Raw genomic sequence first — 11,096 nt, forward strand, 5'->3', positions numbered from 1 at the left:
AAATTTGACATGACAACAGCATCAAACATTTTTGCAGAATCAGATGACACCACATTAATTGAAATAGTAAGCAACAGTGATGAGAGGGCCTATAGGAGGGAAGGAGAATATCTTGCCTAACCATATGGTGCCCTGATAACAATATCTCTAAATGTCAATAAAACAATATAAATGGTTGAATTCACTTAAGAAAGATAACAATTTCCACCAATGGGTCATTAGTTGAAATTGTTGAAAGTTTTAGATGTGTATATCAAGATTTCTTGATATACACATCTCAGACACACCCTCACATGGCTGAGTACCAGAACTTGTATCGCTGTCCCATTGAGAGTGTTCTGACAGGCTGTATCACAGTGTGGTTTGGCATCTTTACTGCTCAGGACTGCAGACGGCTACAAATGACGGCTACATCAAATTATTGGATTAGGATTGCGAAAAAAAAAAAAAACTTGCGACAAAAACAAAAAAAACATGAACTCAAGGCTTCATGGGGTGTGTAATTGATAGAAAATAAGTAATATTTTGGGTGAACTACTCCTTTTTAAGTGTAAAAATAAATTATAAAAATAACATGGGATGTGTTGCATTCTGAAATGTCATATTATACAATTGCAACATCAGCTTTGTAAGTTTTGTTAGCATAGGCCTTCAAACATGATTCCTCCACTCACAGTTCATAGAAAATATTATGCAAGAGTTCCATGCCCAAACATGTTATGTTTGGCTTCCTTATGATAAAGACAATGACTAATTTCATTACTATTTCTTAGAAAGCTTGAAACATTAATATTTGAAATAATCGACAATGACTGATTCAATGTGTGTTTTCTAATGTCATCACTTGATGGCACTGTTGTATTGTTTGTATATATTGCTCAATTTCAGCAATAAAGTTAAAGACCACAAATCAACACTGCTATCTTTTGAACTTAACAACTTGTTTATGAATTATTAGGTAAAAGGTTAAAATATAAATATATATATTTTAATAATCTACAGAGTCTTGCCGATTGTTGACAAATGTGGAAGATATTCTCAGTCTGAACTATATTTGTACATTTATAGAGAGCATCTGCTGAATTGTAAGATATTTAAATCTTGTAAGAACCCCTACTAGTGATTTATGTAGGCCTACTATGCACACAGAATATTATGTAATTTTGTAAACCATAGGTCTACGCATATTTGCGAGTATTTATTTATGTGTGTCCTAGTCTTAGTCATCCTGAAATAGCCTGCATCACTTTGCAACATTGCTAATATATCCATCCATCATTTGGAGATCCTGTCCTGGTGGTAAAATAGGTGAAGTAGCCCAGAAAGCCTGCAGTGCATAGCATATGGGCAGGCTACAACTACTACCTTCCCAACAACACAACACCCCTTGGTGTAGGCCTATTTTCTTTTATATTCTTTCTTAAAGGCTACCTTCATACTTTAAAAAAAGAAGAAAAAAGTAGGCTACTGAAATTGCATGATGAGATGCTTAAGGAGTAATCATCTCAATATACAGCTGAGCTGTTATGTGGATGTTTGTGCTATGGGTGGGTATTTTATTACTAGTTGGTAGGCCTATATTTTTTTGAGGGCTGCGGACCACAATCTTCAAAGATTGGGACCCCAGATACATATTTAGTCCCCGGACCCGACTGGTCTAGAAAAGAATGTAGCGACGGTGTTGCCATGGCAACTTCGCTCAGCAAACACCGCTTTGTTGTCTGAGAGGAGGAGCCTTTCTCCCTCAGTGGAAGCAGACAGTGTTGCCATGTCGGCTTATTATAAGCGACGTTGGGATTCTTTTTCTGTAAAGTTGCTTGTAAAAATGTGTGGTTGCGGTTTTGTGGGCTTGTTTCTAAAGTGTACTTGCTTATTTAGGTTTGAAATATTTTTATAAATGTTTTGTGCCAGGGAGCATGTGTTGTTAGAATGTTTCAAATAAAGAAAAAAAAAGTGGTCATGTTGCCTAAGTTTCTTCTTTTGGGCTTGTTTTCCTAGACCTAGTTGCTTATTTCTCTCGCAAACTCTGGCAACGCTGAGCCTTCTCCCTTCTCTGTTCTCAGCACGAGTATTAAGGTTCTCAGTGGAAGCAGACAGACAGACAGACAGACAGACAGTATCGTCATCCTATAAAGATGTCAAAGCAGGTACAGATGCTGAGAGCGTTCGTCAACGAAAGACTAACCGTGGCAGTCGAAGAGATATTTGTGGTGTTTGAAAGAACGATCACCGAATACGAGGATGAGGTTTTCCGTTCAAAAGCAGAAAGCGAGCACAAACAGAGACAGCTCGATGCCATTTTAAGGAGTGAAAACCAGTTTAACAGAACAGGTGGGTACAAATAAACCATTTTTGTTCACATAGCTTGTCACTTTATGTATCTGAACCGTTGTTGCTCTCCTTAGTAACCACCCCACCGCATAGCAACCATTCAGGAATCTACAGGCAGTCACTCCGCAACTGCCTAGCAACATCTTTGTTACCTAGCAACAATTTTAACCTGTTAACCACTTAAACCCTGTTTGATTTTGTACACAATTTATACTCAGTATATTTGTTATCCCCCATGTTTGTTATCTAAACGTGTGTAATGAATGTACAGTATAGGCTTACTTTTTTTGCATTATGATCATTTGAACAGACCCATGTTCCCACACACACACACAACACACTCCAACCATAGAGTTAAAAATAAGACTCCAACCGACTAATCAAATCCCACACAAATTAACTGCACCTGCCACTTTTCCAAGTGTAAAATTGGGTAATTCTCTTAAAGGCACACTACACAACACTACTAATACTAACACTGCCAATACTTAACAATTATCTTAACACCATCAACATAATTGACTACTACTTATTGGCTACGTCCAACAAGCCCACTTCCCCAATGCTGTGCAATATCTTCTAGTTGTTCGGTAACCGGAACGCTCGCCCCAAAACACACTCGCCCCCATTTCTTTCACGGAACACTCGCCCCCAGTGGTGGAACACTCCCCCTCTTGGTGCGGTACACTCGCCCCCAGCGGGGGACCACTTGCCCCACCTGGCACGGAACGCTCGCCCCCAGCGAGGCAGACCACTCTGCCCGCTTGGTTAGAACTGGCTACAGCCCCAAAGGAAGTACTTAGGCAAAAACAGTTAAAACGATGGAGGCACGCCGTCTGAAGCGGACTTGAGCCACGAGAGGCACCTCCAAGCGAGCCAACAGGCGAGCGAGTCGCTTTGCCGAAGGTTGCGAAGTCCGCTTCAGCCGACTCAGCGCTGTTCGAGTTGAGTCCCGATAGGGACAGAATTGTAAATCATCACCCCTCCTAGTCTCGGTAACCCCGAGACGTCTAACGTAGCCGAGTAGGTTCTTGTGGCCAGAAATACCTGGTGGGTCCGACCGGGTCCAACCATTCCGAGGTCGCCGGATTTGTGGGTCCGACTGTTCCGAGGTCGCTGGATTTGACAGGGGCGACTGGACTTTGGTGACCAGAAATACGTGGGTCCGACAGTTCAGAGGTCGCTGGATTTGACAGGGGCGAGTGGACTTTGATGGCCAGAAATACGTGGGTCCGACCGTTCCGAGGTCGCTGGATTTGACAGGGGCGACTGGACTTACACCAGAAATACGTGGGTCCGACAGTTCCGAGGTCGCCGGATTTGACCCGGGGCAAGTGTGTTTTGGGGCAAGCGTTCTTGTATTCAGTTGTCCTACTGTGTTTAGTTAAATTAGCCAATCTGCAAGCTCACAAGGCATTGCATTGGCATATGTTGTGAGCTTGTAGATCAGCTATTTAACAATTTTCAAGTATTTTTGAAAAACAATGTATGCCCAAAATAGGGACGCCAGGTTGAAAGTGGTAAACGGGCTTAAATCACTAACTAATTAGAAATAATTCGATTTTCCAGTTTAGCACGCTTAAACTGTCAGAATCCTTTATATAGTTTGGGGGGTTGGTTTTCCAAAATGTCATTGAATTGTTTCACTCTTCTCTCCAGACCCTCTCCAGGTTTTGGTCAGTGAAGTGGACAATGTTACCTCTGTGAAACAGGGGAGTATCCACAGTCTGACCAAGGGGGATCCAGAGACTCCACTGATAAAGGAGGAACCAGATGAACTACCACTTGGGCTAGAGGAGAATGATGTCTTAACGGTGACACTATTGTCAGGGGAAAGCGAAGCTGACGATGATGATGGAGAACCTCTGTCCTTAGATTTAAGTCAAAACCAAAATGAGGAAAACAGGTTGACAGTGCCACTAGCCAGTACATCACGCTCAATTTGCACTTCAACCCCACTGATTAAAATAGAAAGCAATGGAGACAACAATAGAATATCAGAAACAGACAATAATCTAGATTCAGCCTATAATGTTGGACCATTTGTTGTCTCTTCAGACTGTTGTGAGACTGAAAATGTTGGGGAAAACAATTTGGAGATGACTATGGATTGTGAGTCAGATACAGACTCACTCACCCTGGATCCAAACAACATGCAAAATTTTTCGGTCCAAAATGAGTTCATGGCAGCTTTGGGATTATGTAATGATCTGAAATCACCAACACAAACTACAACCTCATATTCTTGTAAAGTATGTGAGCAATGTTTTCAGGACAGGATGGCTTTAATGCTGCATGTTAAAACCCATCCATGTGAATGTGGTCTGTGTGGAAAACGTTTAGAACCTAGAGAGACCTTGAAACGTCACTTTCAAACTCACAAGCGATGTCGTTTTTGTAGTAAAAGATTTTCTTCCATTTCAATTTGTGAAAGACACATGGCAATTCATACTGGGGAGCTGCCTTTTAGCTGCACAGATTGTGGTAAAGGATTTTCTTGTATATCTGCTCTTCAAAGACATACACAAAGCCACACAAAACCCTTTTCTTGTCAAATTTGTGGCAAACGATTTGGCCAACAGACAAGTATGAAGACACACATGCGCGTCCATACAGGTGAGAAACCCTATGAGTGCATAGTTTGTGGCAAACGATTTACTGAGAGTGGTTCACTAACGAAACACGTAAGGGTACATACAGGGGAGAGACCCTTTGCTTGCAAAATGTGTAAAAGACGATTTGCTGAAAGTGGAGCACTGAAGACACACATGAAGTCTCATACTGAGAAGTCCTTTTGCTGCAAAGATTGTGAGCAAACATTTGATGACAAAAAAACACTGAAGAAACACGTGGAAATTCACAGCAAACAGAAAGCACAGAGTTAAGGATTTGTGGAAAAGATAGACCTGTATATAATATACTGTACTATACATACTGTACTGTACAGTATTATGTAACCTGCCTGACACATGCCTAACCCATACAGTCTCTGTGTAGGGTCTGGGAATCTTTGAACTCGATTCCGGTTCCTTAGCGATTCCCTCTTAACGGTCCGATTCCTTAACGGTTCCCTTTAACAATTTCTATAGGGGGGTTCCAAATGGACCCTTGCAGGTCTATAACTCTGAGAGTGTACAAATGGACACTAAGGGTCCATTTGGTTCCATTTCTACACTCTCAGAGTTATGGTGGTCCTTGAAATTAAAAGGTTTGAGAACTACCTGTATTGTAATTGTATAGCAGACGTGAAGTCCACACACCAGCTCTGACAGTGGGATGAAAACCGGTTCTGGAAACGGTTCGAAATGTGGTGGAACCGATTCCTGGTTCCTCAATGGTGGATTCGGTTCCTCCGATTCCGGATCCCATCCCTATCTCTGTGTGCTTGCTTGTGTTGCAGCAGCACAGTACAATGGTTCTAATAAATGATGCATATCCATACTGTAATTTGGAAATAAGTGATTCAGTTAATTATTCTTATGTATATTTCATGACAAAAAATACTGGATTAATTTGTTAACGTATTAAATGTTTCTGATTGTCATACAATGTTATTTCTTGAATAATTTTTATTCAGAATTCATAGTATTTGTGACTTGATAAAAGAAAGAAGTATAATGCACAAAATAAATACTTGATAGCCTCAAATATGCTACAGTGTACAGTGAGTCATGGGCCAGATTTAATGGGTCGCGAGTAAATAAATAAATAAAGTTTGAAATCTTGTTTGAAATGACCAAACTTGCCTACCGATTATATCATTGGTAGACAGGTTTCTGAACTGTCCACCTCTGAGACACAGGTGGACTATGGACAGTTATGGTACCCGCCTCTTATAATGAGCAATAGTGAGGACCAATTATATGAATATATGAAAATGGGTAGTGCTCCTTTAAGTGAATAATTCATAATGTATTTTTGTGAGGGTGCTGGGGGGACATCACATTTCTATTTTGGGGGTCTTGAGATGAAAAAGTTGGGTGCCATTCAGGCCAGCCACACTCAACTCATTTCAGCCTTTGGTGTAAAGTGTTGCAGCATTTTAAATGTTACCTGTGCTTGTGAGGTAGGAACATGGTTGTATATCACCCTAGTTGTAATGTTTTGTTTGCATTTACATGGCACTGGCAGCTTGTCTCCTCAAAAAAGTAACTGAGTGTGTAGAATAACTTGCACCGTCTATGTTGAGTGGCCTTAAAACAGCTATGAACACCAACCGTACGTGAACGTAACGTGAAACATTATGACGCCGCCTCGAGGAACCTAGGAACCGCCTACTAGTTCATGGTTGATAGAGACACACGGGGACTACAAATTTCACGCCCACTTTTGAGACAGCGCCGCTACTCGAGGTCCGTTAGAACGATGAACTGCAGCTGCCAATGCATTCCCTATGAGAGGATATGAAAGTTAGCCTACTTTTAAAATTATCCTGCATTAACTGAAGACGATATTGATTTAAATAAAAATATGTTTCCAAATGTATGGAGTGTCTTTGTCAACATATCTTCTTGTTTTCTTAATAGTTGATGTGTTTCACATTTAATTTGCCACTTTAACGAGTTACCCATAATGCTAACACAGCAGAGGGTAGACAGCAGACAGGCATTTCAGTGACATCACTGTCTTTACGAGCGCCGAGCGCCGACCGACAGCGTACCCACTGTAGAGGCAGGAGAGGCGGTCGCCTGCCCAACTAAGATCTCGCCTCCCCTAAAAAAAAAAAAAACCCGAAAATGTGTCATTGCGTGCTTAATGTCCTCAAAGTCACGCATCCAACAAGCTTTGAACTGAGCAGATTGGACCTTCTGTTCCAGAGATAATGACCAAAACCTATTGAAAACGGCCACTTTCGCCAGTTTTCTGGGTATTGAAAACCTCAAGGGATGCGTCCGTGATGCGACCACTTAAAGTCTGGATCTCCGTTGCTAGCGGTTTTGACATACTGATGGAGTATATTATAGTATATTGTGGGTAGTATATCGAGATGAAAGATATGGGACATTAAAAAGGACAAATTAAACAAATGGGACAGATTATTAGAACACAAAAAAAATCGCTACAGCCTCAGTAGTTAACCAGTGAAATTACGGTATTTTACAATGCCTCTCATAGAGATTGCATTGAGAGCTGCAGTTCATCGTTCTAACGGACCCCGAGTGTCAAAAGTGGGCGTGGATTTGTAGGCCTTCCGCTTCCGGCCGTGTGTCTCTATTCCATGACTCACAAGTTAACTCTTCTTCGTTCGTTAGAAAATAGAGTGGAACCAGCGTTGCCATGTCGGATTATTATAAGCGACTTTGGGCTTGTTTTTCTGTAAAGTTGCTTGTAGCTTGTAGGTTAGTTGCGGCCTGCGGGCTACGTTTTTTGGGGCTTGTTTCTGTAGGTTTGTTTCCTAATGATGTTTAAACCAGTGGTTCATAAACATTTTCATGTCAAGGACCCCCAAATGAATATGTATTTGTCAGCGAACTGAAAATATTTTGTGCCAGGGACCCGTATACCAGTCAGATTTGCGTTGTTAAAATATTCCACATTTTCCCCCAAGATTCTTTTGAAAATAGCCAATGCTCATGTGTAGTTGCTTATTTTGGGCTTGTTTTCATAGACCTTGTTGCTTATTTCTCTCACAAAATCTGGCAACACTGGCCGTAAGTAGTGAACAAATCAGAGTGAGTCTTTCCAGTTTGAGTTTCGTTTACGGCTCCTCCGTTCGTACCGTATCGTGTACTTCCATTCTCTCTGTCCCGAGTGGTTCTCCTCTCAAAATGTCTAAAGTACAAATGCTGAGAGCTTTCGTCAACGACAGACTAAACGTGGCGGTCGAAGAGATATCTGTGGTGTTTGAAAGAACGATCATGGCGTACGAGGAGGAGGTTTCTCGTGCCAAAGCAGAGTGCGAGTTCAAACTGAGACAGTACGAGCTCAAACAGAGGCAGCTAGACGCCATTTTGAGGAGGGAATACGAGTCGAATAGAACAGGTTAGTACAAATAAATAAGAGGCTTTTGATGTTCACCTTGTTCATAGATGACGTGTCATTCGTATTATCACCAGATGATAGGTTGATGATTATTATGTCATTAATCTGGTATCGTAACGTTAGCCACATATGACCCATAGGCAACTGCCTAGCCATGCATCACAAGACCGTCATGGATGAACTTCAACATAGTCTTTGCACTTTCTCCCATTTTGGCCCGTACATCTACATTAACGTACAGATTTCAAATTTAAAGTGCTTACCCCATGGCCACGGATGTTACAATTATGTACGGGCCCTCAGAAGTACCCGTATGTTCCGTATTGTTCAATAAAAAAGCATTTTAATCTGATCGGTGCCATTTTCTCGTAGTTATTATGTATCAGAGAGCAATACACCTCCCAACCGATAGGGTCGCGTAGTTGAAAGTATGGTGAAAATACGGAAAAAATGGCCACCCATCGGATTAAAATGCTTTTTATTGAACAATACAGGTATTTTTGAGGGCCCGTACATTAGTGTAACATCCGTGGCCAAGGGGTAAGCACTTTACTTTTGAAATCTCAACGTTTATGTAGATGTACGGGCCAAAAAGGGAGAAAGTGCAAACACTATGTTGAAGTTCATCCATGACGGATGACCGTCTTGGATCATGGCTAAGATAGCTTCAGACTTGTTTGACAGCACCATCACCAGTGTTGCGTAAAATGTTTTGTTTATTAATATTTACACATAACATGATCTTTTCTGTTAATGTTGGATTCATGTTGATGTGTATTTTCACACATTTAACCTCTTAAAGACCTTTTGGGCCTGTATTGTATAGTACTCTTTTCCCCCTCTACACACCAAACCTCTGCAAATTCTCCCACCACAATAGGAATGCTAGGGTTCAAGTGTAGGGGTCAAAGTTCCTATCACAAAGATTTGGTGGCCCCCCTGTAGTAACTTTTGAGGACCCCTTAGTGGTTCCGGACCCCCTGTTGAGGAATCATGGCCTAGAGATCACTAATTACAGTATCACACTCTTCTTTCTATCTAGACCACCTCCAGGTTTTGTTCAACGAAGTGGAGGAGGGTATTCCCAGTCTGGCCCAGGGGGATGCAGAGCCTCCACTGATTAAGGAGGAACAAAATGAACTATCACTTGAGCCAGAGGAGGCTAAAGTGAAAAGTGAAGATCGTGACGAGGAACCTCTGTCCCCAGACTTCAGTCAATACCAGATTGAGGAAAACGGAGAGACAGTGCCACTAGCCAGCACCTCACGCTCAACGTGCACCTCACCCCCACTGAAGAAAATGGAAAGTGATGGATATAAAATATCAGAACTAGACAATAACCTGGATTCAGCCGAAGACGTTGGGGAGGATGATTTGGAGGAGGCTAGGGATTGTCAGTCCGATACAGACTCACTCACACTGGACTCAAACAACATGCAGAATATTTCTGTCAGCACTGAGTTGGCAGCCTTGGGACTGTCAAGCCAAACTCCATCCTCATATTGTTGTAAAGTATGTGAGCAATCTTTTCCTAACAAAATGGCTTTAATGCTGCATGTTAGGACCCATCCATGTGAATGTGGTCTGTGTGGAAAACCTCTACAGCCTATAGAGACCATGAAACTGCACCTTCAATCTCACAAGCGATGCAGTGTTTGTGGTAAAAGATTTACTACCATTTCAATTTGTGAAAGACACATGGCACTTCATACTGGGGAGAGGCCATTTAGCTGCTCAGATTGTGGTAAGGGGTTTACTTCTGTGCCTCTTCTTCAAAGGCATAAGCAAAGCCACACAAAACCCTTTAGTTGTCAAACTTGTGGCAAACGATTTAGCCAACAGACAAGCCTGAAGACACACATGCGGGTTCATACAGGTGAGAGACCCTATGCGTGCATAGTGTGTGGCAGACGATTTTCTGAGAGTGGTTCACTAACAAAACACCTAAGGGTTCATACAGGCGTGAAGCCCTTTGGTTGCACAGTTTGTGAAAAACGATTTACTGAAAGTGGAGCACTGAAGACACACATGAAGATTCATACTATCAACCAATTTAGCTGCAAAGATTGTGAGCAAATGTTTTATGACAAACAAACACTGAAGCAGCACATCATGGAAGCCCACAGCCAGCAGAACATGCAGAGTTATATATTTGTGGAATAGATAGACCTGTATACAATATGTCACCTGGCTGACACAGCTGACATGTTTATAGCTAACCGTTTAGATAAGGCAGCTTTGAAAGCATCTGATTTATTCCCCGGCTGTTAATTACCCAGTTAAGCCTTAATCTAACGTTGTTTTGGTGACTAGGTTAAAACTACATGCCATGTGTAGCTTAAAAGTATCCTAATTTAAGATGCATGTTTACACCTTCATATGGAAAAAGATTACCATTACATCTTCTAGAGAAGATGCCCTATTTATAAGAAAAGGAATGGTGTGCTACTGTGCTTACCCGAATAGTAAATCAGATCTCTTGTCTGCATTCTTTTCCCTGTACCTTGTAAACATTTTTTTTTTGTTAAATGGTATATTGACCGTCACATTTCTTGTCCTTTCACTTTCTACTATGTCTTAAGATTTTTACCGCGTGTTTACATTAAAAGTTTCCAAGTTTGCCATATTTTTGTTGACTTATTTGATTTCAGAGGGAGACGACACACAAAACATGCTAACTTTAAGATCATATCTATTAAATGTTTGAATGCTTTGGGTGTATAAACCAGGTGATCCACATTCATAAATGGACATTGATTGAATGTTCTTTATTTGAACACAGA

The 11,096-nt window shown here is 41.3% G+C and overlaps 1 protein-coding gene across 1 annotated transcript; it reads left to right on the forward strand.

Annotated features, from left to right (window-relative positions):
• The first annotated feature begins 8,048 nt into the window (after positions 1–8,048).
• LOC308075046 (uncharacterized protein) lies at positions 8,049–10,924 on the forward strand. Its single transcript, XM_080414634.1, has 2 exons — positions 8,049–8,313; positions 9,356–10,924. The coding sequence occupies exons 1-2, from the start codon at positions 8,100–8,102 to the stop codon at positions 10,474–10,476; spliced, it is 1,335 nt and encodes a 444-aa protein (XP_080270760.1). The 5' UTR covers positions 8,049–8,099; the 3' UTR covers positions 10,477–10,924.
• Positions 10,925–11,096: the final 172 nt, after the last annotated feature.

The sequence above is a fragment of the Gymnoscopelus braueri genome (assembly GCF_963280865.1).
Source record: "Gymnoscopelus braueri genome assembly, chromosome: 19".
NCBI lineage: Eukaryota > Metazoa > Chordata > Actinopteri > Myctophiformes > Myctophidae > Gymnoscopelus > Gymnoscopelus braueri.